Source organism: Cyprinus carpio, chromosome A3, assembly GCF_018340385.1.
Source record: "Cyprinus carpio isolate SPL01 chromosome A3, ASM1834038v1, whole genome shotgun sequence".
Classification (NCBI taxonomy): domain Eukaryota; kingdom Metazoa; phylum Chordata; class Actinopteri; order Cypriniformes; family Cyprinidae; genus Cyprinus; species Cyprinus carpio.
Window position 1 is genome coordinate 33079672 of NC_056574.1, and position 16147 is coordinate 33095818.

Here is a 16147-nt window from a genome sequence, read left to right on the forward strand (position 1 = left end):
ATTACCATTTTCTAAACCATAGCGAATAAACTGTGATAATGTGTGAAATGTTCAAGGTGTCTGAATAAATTTAGTTTTTACTGTATATATATGTATATATACATTATATGTATATGTATGTATAATACTGACATATTCAGAAGTGTCATTCTAGTTAGTTTTATTAGTATTTAGTTTCCTTATTTTTCAAATAATAATAATAGTAATAATAATAATAGTAATAAAAATAGTAATAAAATTAGAGTCAGCCAGCTGGCAACAGTTCAAGGGCAGAGGTAATGCCTCTTATAATTAAGAATATTATTTGTTTTATTTAACATTTATTTAACATTTTCTTGGCTTAACCCCAATACACTCTCTCTCAACGTCCACACACATATGAGTTGATATAGAGTACATAATGCAGATGACTGAAATGTTCTAGCAATGTTGATGTTGATTATTACCCCTCAAACCTTCATCACTGCTTTTGTGTGTTACAACTTATTCTTTCTTCACTTTTAGGTCACTTGGTGTTCCTCCAGGAAGAGGAAGCTGTCCTCTGATTGGCCCGTTACCCTTTGACCTTATCTATACAGACTACCACGGCCTGCAGCAGATGAAACAGCACATGGGCCTTTCCTTTAGACAGCACAGGTCAGTTTGAGTCTCTCTTCCAAAAAACTGAGCTGCCTTTCTGATTTCTGAACCTCTGGCTTCTAACCATAAAGCTGTTTTGTTTGCCTGACTTTTTGTAAAAAAAGCTCTATCATGTGCTTTATAATGGATTCTGAGACTTTATTGACTTGGTCATGCCAGCAATCTCACTGTGAATTCTCAGAACTCAATCACTGAGTTCAATAATGAATAGAGATGAACTCAGATACATAAAACACTGATGAGTACAGCATAATACTCCAGAAATTTACCTCATAAATAATGGATAATATTTGTGTCTCATCGCTCACTCCAAGACCGCCACATGCATAATGTATTAAAATTATTGGAAGATCAATTAGAGGCCATTTCTCATTTGTCAGCTGTAAAATACAGTATGTTGCTCTATTTCACTCTGGGAGAGAATGAGACAGATTTGTCTTTTGTGTAATAAATCAGTCCAGTAGGGTTTATTTTTTATTGCACTGCAATGTTTACAGCGGTCCAAGTCTGAATGCTGTTTTATTTTTTTATTTTTTTATTTTTTTAAGTGTCACAAAATAAGAAATAATTTAATAATCTTCACATCTTCAGCCATTTTCATACAATTACAAAAACTTATAAATTCATCATAAAAACGGTGTAAAAAACACACTTTAGCATATTTTTTTATTATGAGAATAGTATACTTTACAATAATTTATTTGAAAAATTAGACTTAATTGCAATAAAATGAAAATATATTAAAGTTAACCTTGATATAAAATGTTGTTAGCTGAACTTTAGTTAACAAAAGCACATCTTTATGTGTAATTTCAAAATTTATTTGTCTTTGAAATATGGTTAAAGCTTTTTTGGTTCAATAAAATATACTTTAATGTCTTTTCTATTTAAACTTGTATGTAGTGTATTTAAATATATTTGTAATTTTACTTTTGTAATGATGAAGTTGCATTTTAAATGTAATATTGAATAACACAATGCAGTGCTTTATATTAGTGTACTTCTACAAAAACAAAGAGAGAGATTATTAAAGGATACTCCACCCCAAAATGAAAATGTTGTTCTTTATCACTTACCCCCATGTTGTTCCAAACCTGTAAAAGCTACAGAACACGTCTTCAGAACACAATTTAAGAAATTTTGATTGAAAACCTGGAGGCCTGTGACTGTCCCATTGACTGCCAAGTAAATTACACTGTCAAGGTCCAGAAAAGTATGAAAAGCATCGTCAGAATACTCCATCTGCCATCAGACCTGCAGTCTGGGTTATATGAAGCAAAGGGAACACTTTTTGTAAGCGAAGAAAACAAAAATAACGACTTTATTCAACAATTCCTTTGTCAACAGTCTCCTCTGTGTCTCTCCATATCACCGTATGCTGGTGTATGCTCTTCTGTATCATCCGCGCCACAAGGATGCGCTGTTTTATTTCAAATCAAAGCTAAATACACGTAGAAACAGCAAATCCTTATTGCACAGATGATACAGAAGAGCATACGCAACATACGGTGATATGGAGACACAGAGGAGACTGTTGACAAAGGAATTGTTGAATAAAGTAATTATTTTTGTTTTCTTCACTTACAAAAAGTGTTCGCGTCGCTTCATATAACCCAGATTCCCCGTCTGATGGCAGATGGAGTATTCTGACGACGACTCTCATACCTTTTTATGGACCTTGACACTGTTATTTATTTGGCAGTCTATGGGACAGTCTCAGGCCTCCCGGTTTTCAACCAAAATATCTTAAATTGTGTTCCGAAGACGAGCAAAGCTTTTACAGGTTTGGAACGACATGGGGGTAAGTGATTAATGACAAAATTTTCATTTTCGGGTGGAGTATCCCTTTAAAAACATAATATTTAAAATTTAAAGTAAAAATTTAAAGTGAAAGTATTTTAAGAATTTTAAGTAATATTATATTATACCACCTTTACTGATTTCAATTGTGCCACTTGCTTCATGGGATGAGTAGACAGTTCTCATCTGATAACATTATCACACAATTTACATGGTCAGGGTTTTTTTATTTTTTATTTATTTTTTTTTTTTGGATTCCTTGATCCTACACTATACCTAAACTTAACAACTACCTTACTAACTATTAATAAGCTGCAAATTAGGAGTTTATTGAGGCAAAAGTCATACTTAATAATTAGTTAAAAGTGTGCTAATGTGTATTGTTCACAAGGGTTTGTTGTGTTCGCAACAACATAACAGTCATGTAGTGTGTGATTCCCTTATTATTCTTCAACAGTTTATTTAATAAGTCAGCAAATATGTGATGGCTAGTATTTTGAAATCTATTCAGATTTCAGGAGTCTTGTAGTGTAGTCTGATTATGTATATGATAATTAAATCCACTGTGTATTCAATCATATGTCATTGCATATTTAATCCCATTAATGAGATTGATATCTAGAATGGAAAGAGATTTAATGACTTCAATTTCACTGTGCTCCTCACACAAAGCTATCATATTGCCTCAGAAGACTTAGAAATTAAAAGCACCACATAACAATTCCATTCTACTCATTCATTACAATTCAAACCACCAACCACCATTCACATTTCAAATTATGAAAAAAACATACACCAGTTACCATTCACACATCACATTACTAAAAAAAAATATAGAGCAGTGTGAATGATCTGCAAAATATCTCCATGTGTGCTGCATGGAAAAAAAACAAAACCACACAGATTTGAAAATGAGGCATTTTTCTTTAATGGGGAAACTAAGATTTTAATGGAAAGCTTTGCTGATGTGTATAATCACATTTGCCAGACACACATTGTTTTGTTAGGTGGAATAGCATGTGTGACCAAATTAGCTGGTCTTTGCATTACCAAACAACAAAAAATAATCAGAACTCTGGGGTTTTTTTTTTTTGTGTAGGTGCCACATCCGCGTGATCGACACATTTGGCACGGAGCCAGCGTACAATAATGAGGAGTATGCCACAGTGAATGGCTACAGGACCAACTGGGGCTACTGGAACCTCAACTGCAAACAATACATGACCATGTTCCGTAAGTGTGTGACTGCTTATTACTGGCTAGAGCTGAATCATGATACAATTGTCTTGTTAGAGCTGCTTTACAGCAGAATTTGGCTTTGCTCATATTTGAAATTTTGGTAACACTTTAGATTAAGGAATGCATATTCACTGTTAACTTAAGAATATTGCCTCAAACTTCTAATTTGCTGCTTACTGATAGTAAGCAAGGTAGTTGTTGTGGTAGTTATGTTGAGGTATCGGATAGGGTTGGGATCTACAATATGGTCATGCATTAATATATGCTTTGTAAGTAAGGGATAATGTACATCCAGCCGGCTGTCCGCTTCGCATTGGGGTCCTGATCACCTTGTGATTATTCCACAAAATGTAAATAATTAGACACAACATATTGATTTGAGTTGAAATATTTGAACGCAAAGCTTCCGTGAAGACAGCATTTGTTAGCAAGCGGCAAGTTCAAACTAGACGGACATTTAAGGGATACGGTGCAGTCAAACCACTCATTGCACAACATATCACCACATTAATAATTAAATAAAAACTAGCTCTTGTAATCATCTGTTGTATTATCAATTCCCAATAGATTAAAATAAGTCTATACCTTTTTACACATTTAAAATTGTGTTTTGTTTGGAAATATGTCATATTATATATATATATATATATATATATATATATATATATATATATATATATATATATATATATATATATATATATATATATATATATATATATATATATATATATATATATATATATATCATAGGACATTTTATGTAAAGTAAAATACATTTCATGTAATTAAAGTTTACGATTTTTGGAAGTGAAAAAGAACAAGTCATCTTATAAGTAAGGGATAATGTCCAGCCGGTTGTTCTTGCAGAATAAACCCAGACAGGGTGATCAGTCTTGTATCTGCCTGAAGGGGTTTATTCTGTGATAACAACCGGCTGGATGTACATGATCCCGCTTATTACACGGCTTCTTGCCACATAAGTAAATAATTCAATGCAAAATATTGATTTGAGTTGAAATATTTGAATGCAAAGTTTCCGTGAAGATAGCAGTTGTGAGCAAGCGGCAAATTCAAACTAAATGGACATTTAAGGGAAACAGTGCAGTCAAACCACGTATTATGCAATATTTCACCACAAAAAAACTTTTAAGGCAATAAAAGAATTAAGACGAAAATGTTATAAAACATTACCAGTTTGTTAGTTATCTTATAATCCATTACAGCGTACAAAACAATATTAGCAAAATGGCAGCAGCTGCCTTTGTATGAAACGAGAGCGAGTCCACGATACCAGGATGACAAAATTAAACAATTGTACACCATTTTGAATCGAGTTTTAATATTTTATTAAGTAAATAAACACAAAGCTTCCACCAAGAAAAAAATAGTTCAAGCAAGAGTACAGCGCCGACTGCTTTTACCCGGATGAGCCTGTGTTATTAGCTTTTACAGGCTGTTATCGAGGCATAACATACAGTACCTCGGAATGTCGCGACTGACCAATCAAAATCAAGTATTCCACAGAGCCGTGTAATAATTTAGAGTATAAAACTCTAAACTGGCATTCACTGTGGCAGCTCACATTTAATGTTGTTTTCATCGAAATAAATGTTTCTTCTCAGTTTTTTGTTAGCCGTTATAATGTCATATCTTATGTTGTTAAATTAATGTTTACTGTTTTTTAATGTATTTACACTGTTAAAAATGTTGGTAACAATTTTCTATGAAGCCTATTTTTATAACACATTATAAGGGTATTCTTAAGGCATTATAAGGAATGCATAATGCATTATATATATATATATATATATAAAAAAGTATATATATATATATATATATATATATATATATATATATATATATTACTTATACTTGTGTTATATATTTTATGAGTGTGATTATTTATTACACACAATAAACACCATGTTAAATCCACTTAATTTATTTATGGATTATAAATCTCATATCTTGATATTAGTTTTTTAAGATGTACAGTATCTTACTATCTTACTGATATTGCAATAAATATATTTAAAATCAAATGTGCCAGATATTGTGATCAGATACAAACAATAACAAGACATGAGACTTATAATAAATTGTAAATATGGGAAATATAATCCAATATAAATTAAGTGGATGCATTGTGTTTATTGTGTTTAATGTAAATCATCATAATCTTAAAAGCTATAACCACAAATAAGTAAATATTATAATGCATTAAAACTGTTGTTATGATTACTCATGATATTATAAAACATATTATAAGTTATATATGTAATACATATATAATACATTATGCATTTATTATAATGCCTTAGGAATAGAAAGGGTTACCACAATTTCAGTGTGAAATGACAGAATATTACATCTTAATAATTGCATTGCTTTGTAATTTTACAGAGGGACGTCTCTTATATCTAACTGTACTCTTGTAAATAACTTAAACATACTGTGTTTCTACAGTGCATAAGTATCATGAAGCATGCAATGGAGAATGAATAGATCATGCTGTAGAGATTTTTTTTTTTTTTTTTTGGTAAAGTTGGTTTATGTTGTAAGTGTTATCATTGTTGTGTTTTGTATGTCGAGTATTGATGTCTCATCTTTCAAAGATGTTTCTCAGCAGTTGCTTCACTATTATGAAAGATCCACCCACAAACAGCTTTCAATATGAAATAAGTTATTGATTAATCTTAATCTTAATCTTAAATAATGCTAAAATAAAATCTTCATGTTCATGATAAGAACATTTAGACTAACTTAAAGTCAGGCGATTATTGTTTTCATTTGTCACACTTCTGACATGACTAGAAATTTGAATATGAGTATGCAAGGTCACAGGGCCCAAAATAAATGGGATCACCAATAACTATTATGGTGACTTCAAAACAATTACAGAACTAAACATCTACATTTCTCACAGTGGCATAGATATAGGCAGCTATATAATGTGAATTCATAGTAAAACAAGAGCAGCAAATTTAGCATCATTCTGCTCTTCATTCACAGTCATTTAAAAAAAAAAAAAAAAAAAAAAAAAAAAAAAAACACTGCATTCATGACCCAGCATGCATTAATTTCACAGCAAATTTCTGACTACAGTAACATATTGTAAAATAATACTCTTTAATCCTGTAATTTCCAGTCAATTTCTTATAGTGTGTGGCATGTTATACATAGTAACACAAATAAAAAAGTTTGGTTACACTTTATTTTAAGCTGTCTATGTTATAGTGTAATTGTACTTGTAAGTGCTGAGTAATATTAATTTGCAACATTTACTTTCTATAGGATTAGTGTTAGGAATAGGGTTTGCTTTAGGGTAAGTTGCATATAATTATACAGTTATTAAAGAGATAGTTCACCCCAAAATTAAAATTATCCCATGATTTACCCTCAAGCCATCCTAGGTGTATATGTGACTTACTTCTTTCAGGCAAATGTAATCGGAGTTATATATATAAATATAAATAAAAAATGTCTTGGCTTGACGAGATTTTGAAGCCTAAAAAAGTGCATCCATCCATCATAAAAAGTGCTCCACGTGGCTCAGGAGGGTTAATAAAGGCCTTCTGAAATGAAAGCGATGCGTTTGTGTAAGAAAAATAAACATATTGAAAACTTTATAAACTGCAATGTGTAGCTTCCATATGTACAGTACAGTAAGTGCATGTAACATGTAACAAGGACACCATAAAATAAAGTGTTACCAAAAATATTGCTTCTACCGAGTAGTTTAGTTACCTATTTCTTATTAGTAGCTTGTACTGTGACTAACTTATTTATCAAAGGGGTATCTTGTAGCTTCTCTTATGCATTTATCCGGCTGCATTATGAAAGTCTTTTAGTAATCACAGAACAGAAAACGAGAACAGTAAACACGTCTGTGTGAGTGTTTTGTGTTTGGGTAGCAGATGCTTTAGACGCAGAGCATCTGTAAGTAGGAGAAGAGCAGCAGATGTTGTCAGAGTTGGAGAGTGTTTGTGTCTGTGCAGCATATGCACAAATCTGCACTGCTCCTCATTTCAATATATTAACAGAACACAAGTTTGGCCCAAATTCAGAATTTAGCAATTTGTTCCTTTTCATTTCATGATTGTGAATTTGAATTGAATTGGCCGGATGCCCTACAGGATGATAAATTGAAATTCACATTCAATGCAGTGCAGTCAAACAGTTGCCAGATCTGATCAAAAATAAAAAAAAATAAAAAAAAATAATATATGTGCAATTTCAAACATTTTATCATTAATATCCTGAAATGTCTTAATATCTTAAAAAAAGTTATGGAAATAGTCTATAAATTGTGCGCATGTGTAATTCATACTGGATGAATGACTGAATGACTGAATGACTGAATGAATGAATGAATGAATGAATGAATGAATGAATGAATGAATGAATGAATGAATGAATGAACAGAGCTGGGTAGATTACTTAAAAATTATTGATTAAACAAACCGAATGCCTATGAAAACTCATAGATATGAAGCATCAGTTTTCAAACCTCCCAGCATATTACTATTGTTTTGAAGTCAAAACATGATTTTCAAGTAATTGTGTGAAAATTATGCTTTATTAATCAAAACTCTTTAAATTTGTGTGAAAGGGAATAAAAGGTGTCAGCGTTTTACTGCCTCTAGTGTTCATTTATTTTGGAAATTGCAGTGATGTACTTATTAGCACATATTTTGTGTCTCTCTAAAAAGTGCACCCAGGTACGTTTATGTCATGTAGGTAGTAAAAAAGCCGATACAGCAAGGGGACTGAGCAGTACTACCGTTACAGGTGGAAGAAGTCCTGAACCTGCTGGTTTGGGGTGAAGGGCAGGTCGGTAAACAATATGTGTTTCAGTGGATACCCATCAAAACAGCCATTCTGACATAATTTTGCGTGCATTTGCTCAAGAAGATGTGAAAGGGAAATCAATTTGGCATTCGCATGCTGTCCAATCTGCGGCTTTTAGTGTGTGTGTGCACAGAAACAATCTATCACAGCATTTGAGTACCACATTGAAATCTCTTTCGCACTGTCTTGCACTTGAATGGCTTAAAACATTTTATGTTTAAACTGACAAGACTTAACGCACATGAGAATGATAAACTTGAGCAAGCAGCAGCAGTCCAATCGTTCAGATGATTAACAGCCTGTTAACAGCAGCTAAACTAATTGTAAAATGTTACATACCACTACTAGTGAAAAGGCCAGTGTAATGCAAATATGTCTGTAAGGTCTCACATAACATGTCTCATATAATATGTAATTATGTAATCCATAAAAAGTAACTGTAATCTGATTATGAGCATTATAAAATACTCTAATTACGAGTACTTGATTTTCAGAATCACACTGATTGTGTAATCCAGATTCAATGTAATGAGTTACTACCCAATTCTGTGAAAGAATGAATGAACGAATGAATGAACAAACGAACGGACGAACAAGCGAATGCATAGAGCAAGCAAACAAAAATTTTAGTTAAATGTTTTTTTGTTGTTGTTGTTGTTGTTTATTACATTACATAAATTCATGTTTATTAACAGTTTAAAACAAACATGAAATCAAAACAGACTCATTAGCTTTCTCAAATCCTTCATTCTTACCATGTATACAATTTTAAAAGAAACAGAATGTACAAATGTGTAGATGTTATATGGGTTACTGTACTTTCTTGAGTTTGGATTCTACAAATCACAATTCTGCTGTTTACTACCTTACATTCAGCAATCTAAAAGCTTAAATTTTATGAGCATTCATGAAATGATTCTGTCCACTGCTTCTCTTTGCAACATTCAAAATTAGTGTAATGGTGTCATTGCGATGATCTCATAAAGAACTGTATTTATGAAATTAGAAATACGATTTTTTTTTTGTTTTGTTTGTTTTTTTTCTGCAGCACACACTCCTGATAACTCTTTCATGGGTTTTGTGACAGAAGAACTAAACCAGACTGAAAGATTGATGATACAGAGGGACAAAGTCAACAACATGGCTGTGGTTTACGGCAAAGAGGCCAGTATGTGGAAGGTAAGAATGTGTACGTCCAATAACAGCCCGTCAAAGCAAAGGTTGACCGTTTTCTTATTGGTTAGCAGAAACAGCAGAATTAGCAGAATTCTGACACTTTTCTAAAGTATGTACCGCCAGCCTTGCTCAGCATTCAAAAACACTGTTGCGTCGCTGCTGTAGACTTACTTCAGTCTGTGTAACTGTCAGAACATACAGAGATTGATTGCCTGGCTCCTATCATGGCTTGTTGGGCACACTGATTGCGCTAAAGTGTCGTTTGGATGTGCTGACAGCAAATAACATCAGGCTGCTTTAACACGCTTCAAAGAAGGATGAAAGCAAACATTCTGCAGCTTCGAGAAAGACAGGCTGTGAACATCGCCAGAGGAAACTGCACCCACCCGTCCTCCAACAAAATAAATAAATAAATAAATAAAAACTTGACAAGTAGCAGGCTTTAATCAGAAAGTGTGTTCAAACCGGCGGGCATTTGGGAGCAGAGATTGGTTTTGATGAGAGTAAAATGTACCCCAGGAGCCGCCGAAAAGCTCCAAGCCTTTGAAGAATGAATTCTCCACATTTAACCTGAATGTTTTGACTGCCATGTTTAACGCTGTGTTCTTCAGTGCTGTGTTATTGTGTCTCTGTGCGGCTTGAGGTGTGCATTGTCGTGTATGTTTTTTGTTTTTTTAACGGGTTGCCATTTAAAAGCTATCTGTGCTCTGGAGTCCCTAAACACTGACAGCTCCCTCCGGGCCAAATGGCAGCCCACTCGGTCTCATTGTGCATGTGTCACTCAGCCCAGCGCTACAACTGTACGCTTAGAGATTGGAAAGACAATCATTGCTCCTTTGTCTGCCGTTTCCCCCCTTCTAATTTATTTTTTGGTCTCTTGTCGACCGTCTTGGCTCACTTACAGCTCCAAGTCAGAGCGTGACAATCATTTCATCAGTTTATGGATGAGAAGGGTTTTTACGGTCACAGAAAAACCTGGAAGTACCAGGGAGATATTGGAACTTCCTGGCCTGGAAAAGTACAGTGAATATATATATATATATATATATATATATATATATATATATATATATATATATATATATATATATATAATACATATATATATATATATATATATATATATATATATATATATATATATATATATATATATATATATATATATACATACATATATATATATATATATATATATATATATATATATATATATATATATATATATATATATATATATATATATATATTCGAAACAGATATAATTTATTATAAATGTCTTTACTGTCACTTTTGATCAGTTTTGTCTTTGGTTAAATAAATAAGTAAATAAATAAAACAATCCTACTGACTCCAAACTGTTAAATGGTGGTGTATGTACAGTTATGATTCTCTAAATGTCTAGGTAGAAGCTAGCAGTTTAGTAAGACATAAAAATCTTTCATTCATTCATTCATTCAACACGAGCAATGAAGTCATATTACAATCAGGCAAAAGTTATGCATTTTAGCACTGAATTATAGCACTTGAGGTTTGATTTACGATGTGGTTAAATAGCATGTGTCAGGAAAGGAAGAGTGCCCTTTATTTGCCTATAAATGAAAGTGAGTCTTTTATTTTCTTCTGCTAAGGCTGGTAATCTCCATTCTGACAAAAAGAGTCAGGAAAGCCCACCCCCAAGATTCTATTATATTCTGGGCTCAGATCCCTTCTTCAAGGCAAATCTATGGGATTTGTTCACCCAGTTTATCATACACCAGCCGAAGATCACTCAAGTTGCAGGATTTGGGGAATCAGCAGTGTGGCATGGGTTACACACTGAAGCTTAATACTTAGGACTAAAGGTTTTGAGTAACTTAATGATGCGATTGCAAAGACTAAAGTCTCAAACCCAAAGAGATATTCTTTATAAAAGTTAAGACTCGTCCATGCCCTCCTAAAACGCCTTTTTTTAAACATGCCCCCATGTCAGGATGTGGGAAGATTTACATAACACCGCCCAAATGTTCACGCAAAGAAAGAAGGTGTCACTTTATTGTTGCTGCCACCACCGCCGCCATGTTGTGAAGATCCCGTGTGTTTCATTCCAAAAGAGGACACGACTAGAAATCAGTGGTTAAGTTGTATTTACAACACTGCTCCAGCACAATTCAGCCCAAATATTCAGATGTGTGCAGTGCATTTTATGGAGGACTGTTTCCTGATCCTGGGAATAGACTACAATGTTCTGACTCACGGTCTGTAAGTACTTTAATATATTTAAAGAATTTGCCACTGATGATTCAAACGTGAGTTCTGAGCAGTGTAGAGTAGTGCTTGTTATTTGTAATTTCTCTGACACAAATGCAGACATGGTTTTATGTTTATGCGGCGCGATGCAGCGCAACGCATTTAAGACAGTATAAGTCATTATAATCAGTAATTATATCCCCACTGGATGTAACAAATGCCTCATTTGTTATGGGTTTTATTGGTTTTGTCTCATTGTGCCAGGACACGTCATCACAATATGGTGAGGTGCGTAACATTTCCATCACATGCTTGAGGTATTTGGTCAATCACAATGCACTGGATAGCTGGCCAATCAGAGCACACCACACTTTTCAGAATGATGAGCTTTGTAAAAATCAACACGTTTCAGAAGGAGGGGCATAGAGGAGAAACAATAATGTACATTATATGGAAAATAATGTGTTTTTTAACCTTAAACCGCATAAACGCATTTCATTACACCAAATACACAAAATAATGTTATTTTTTAGCAACATCATATGACCCCTTTAAAGAGCTGTTTTACAGATCAGTGTCAATAAAAGGCTAGATTAGGCAGATCTCGAGATTTGTAGTATGTCAGCACAAGCAAATGCATAAAAATGTTATTATTATTTGTTTAAGAAGATTCAATTTAGATTCTGGAAGCGTTACTGGAATGAATCATTTAAGTCAATGAATTTCATATAAATTAACTTGCTGGCTCACAAAAAAAGCTTTAATTTGTTTAATTTAGATTGATCGATTGTTACAGATTTCTATAATGACGTTTCATCCTTAGTGCTGTTTAACTAACGTTTGCATTCAGAGATCGATACAGAGATGTCATTAAGGTAATGCTGCTTTTCCTAAGACAGACAGAAATCTTTAATGTGAACCTTAACGAGGCCCTACATTGATTTTCTGAATGTCACTCCATTGTTTGAAATGGCACATCGTCTGTTATGCTTATTCTTCAATTGCACGTTCATTACCGCTAAGAGAAGAAGCAATTATGGTTCACACAAGAATGATTCGGTCATAAATGTCCAGAAGGTAAACTTTGAACTTTTGCAGTCACTTTGCTTGTATGATGTACTTTTAAGAACTACAGTTACATTATGTTATTTATTAAAACATGCATGAGAGAGCAAAGAGAACAAGCTGAGGTTCTTTTGCTGTGCAAGGAAAAGAGCCAAATGTGTTTTTATTCTCAAGAGGAGGCACTTGCTTCCAAAACTAATAATGGTGTGATCTAAGAAATTAGGTGTAACATTTGCCTGAAGAGATGTATGAATTATTAAAGGAGTAATGATTTAAATAAGTAAATAATTCATACTCCTTTTTTTTACTACACATCTAAGTGAACTTTCATTATTGTCCAGAGAACATGGTGTGTGATGATGTGAAAAAAAGAAACTTCTGGTCAAGGGTCAAATTGGAAGAATGCCACCTTATTATTTGTATATACTTCTTCTTCTTCTACTACAACTATTTATTTATGTTTGCAAAATGGGAACTCCTAATGTACATAATCAGCTTTTTACTGATTTAATAACCAATATTAGAGTAAAGCAAAAAAAAAAAAAACAGAGAGAGAGAGAGATAAATCAAAGACTTTAAGAGAAAAGCACAGAGACAAAAAAGTTATCTTAATTTTTCACATACTTTGTGTGTGTGTGTGTGTGTGTGTGTGTGTGTGTGTGTGTGTGTGTGTATATATATACATAGCCTAATAAGCCACTAGGGAAAAATAGAAGAAAATAAAAAAGCCTATGGCTCATTTTAATTGCATGTTTCTCAGTCAAATTCTTGACAGCATCAAATCAGTATTGATATATGAAACATAATAATAAGCTCTCAGTGGAGACGATTGTGAAATTGACTTTAGTCATGAGTAATTAAAGATCTGAGCGATAAGATATAATATTTGCAGTATATCTTGCCAGTATAATAAATGGGTGCTGAAGTGTTTTGGCATTTTTACTTTTAATATTTTCCTACGAATTATCCTGGGAGCCAGAATGGACTCTTTTACACGCATAAAACTAGCATTTGTGGTCAATGGTCTTGCTGGTTCTGATGCTATTGTAAATACTCATTGTGTAAATACTCTTCAAATCATTATCATTTATACAGTTTTTGTAATCATACATTTTGTAGCAATTATGGTCAGATATGCACAGACACAATGTACATTGCATATGCACACACAAAGATGGGGAAATGAAGTGTTGTGCTCTGCTGAACATCAAAAGGAGTGAATTATTGCTGCGGGGGTTCTGGCTACAACAGATCAGACTCTTTGTTTTTTGTCAAAGGCAAATGCATTAAACATTTTTTTCCTGAAATACTAATGGAAAACCCATGTGGTTCTGCTGTTGTGTTGTAATTGTATTCAGAGGTGAGTCAGTTTCACTGCTCTCATCTGTAGCCTGTGCGTTTGTGTGTGCGCTGTCCATGGTGCTGATCTCAAGTTAGATACGGAACTATTCACTCTTCAATGCACAATCTGTATGCATTTTGATTAAAAACACTAGAATGCATGCCAGAAAACACTGTTCATTTTGAAAAAAAGTCAACATACTTGTGTGACTGAACTACACTTCCCATAATTCTCTGTGGCAGTACAATGTTAAAATAGTAATAAAGCAATAATTAAATGTAATTCACATATTTTGCCCTTCATTATTTTTCTTTAAGACCTAAGATGTATATTTTTTTCTTTCTTTCTTTTTTCATTTTCCAAAATCATTTGAACTGCATTATGATGTAGTAATTATAATTTACAAACTCATAAGTACAGACGTCAGATGGGTCTCATAAATAAGATGGCTCAAGAGACACACTAGTCATTCTGTAGGGTTCATTCTCATCTGCTTCTCGATTTCTATGCTTCTGCAGGGTAAGGAGAAGCTGCTGAGCATCTTACACCGTTACATGGACATCCACGGGACAGTGTACTATGAAGCCCAGCGGCCCCCTGAGGTGCCCGCATTCGTCAGGAACCACGGCTTACTGCCCCAACAGGAGCTACAGCAGCTTCTGAGAAAGGCTAAGGTACTGTAAGCATGATGTACTTTCACATCTAAGAGATAATGCAGTTTAAATAACTTGCAATGTTTAGTAACTTGCATGGTATAAAAAATTCGTAGGGAATTTATTCCCAGTGATACAGATGCAAATGATAAAAATGGCCCATGTCCCCCACACTTAATGGTTTGGAATTAAACCATTGGAGCAACTTCTGTATGTACACTTATCAAATATGCATACATGTTATTAACTGTGTTTTGATTAATGATAATATGCAGCAATTTGATTAAACTTGTAATCAATTAACAACCCTAACAATCCTAAACCTCAATTTTCTCTCAGCTCTTCTTGGGGTTTGGCTTTCCCTATGAAGGTCCCGCCCCTTTAGAGGCAATAGCCAATGGCTGTGTGTTCCTGCAGCCAAAGTTCAGCCCCCCTCACAGCTCCCTCAACCATGAGTTCTTCAGAGGCAAGCCCACATCCAGAGAGGTAAGCGCAGTCTGCTCACTACATCCCTCATCAATTTAAAGAGGGGCCATTATGCAAGAAGAAATTACTGATTTAAAATTCAAAGATCCTGATTTCTAAACACATTTCTCCAAACTAAAAGTTCATTACTCCCAAAACATGTAACAGTCATCTATACAATCTACAGAATCTAGTTACCGCCACTGAAAAATATATATTTAAAAAAAAAAAAAAAAAAAATTTAAATATTATACTTTCCAAAGCATTTCAAGCAAATGTTTCTAAAAAAGCCCATCTGTTCTATGTATAAATGTGTGATTTTTTGAATGGTATTTTTTCAAGTCGACTCTCTTAAAATCAAATTTAAATTCAAACTATGCATAATATACTATGCATATATTTGCTACCTCAGTACAAGGGGAATTATATTAAAATTTAAAAGGCAATCTCAATTCACTTCTGAATGGCACACAATTCTGCTGTTCATATAATCCTGCTTCTCAGATCTTCAGAGCTGTGAACTGTGAAAATGAACTGGAGCACTTATGATAGATAGCACTCGTGTTTTCTTCTTCTCATCAGGTGTCATCTCAGCACCCGTACACCGAACAGTACATTGGCAAACCCCACGTCATAACAGTAGACTTCAACAACTCTCAAGAATTCGAGACAGCTGTTCAAGATA

The 16147-nt window shown here is 33.6% G+C and overlaps 1 protein-coding gene across 1 annotated transcript in view; it reads left to right on the plus strand.

Moving 5' to 3' along the window:
• LOC109069092 (alpha-1,6-mannosylglycoprotein 6-beta-N-acetylglucosaminyltransferase B-like) overlaps positions 1-16147 on the plus strand; it is a 124081-nt gene that overhangs the window by 77511 nt on the left and 30423 nt on the right. Inside the window, exons 9-14 of the mRNA XM_042733262.1 lie at positions 505-636; positions 3539-3672; positions 9581-9711; positions 14863-15018; positions 15337-15483; positions 16045-16146. Of these exons, the coding sequence (XP_042589196.1) occupies positions 505-636; positions 3539-3672; positions 9581-9711; positions 14863-15018; positions 15337-15483; positions 16045-16146 (802 nt within the window). The remainder of the gene's footprint in view (positions 1-504; positions 637-3538; positions 3673-9580; positions 9712-14862; positions 15019-15336; positions 15484-16044; position 16147) is intronic.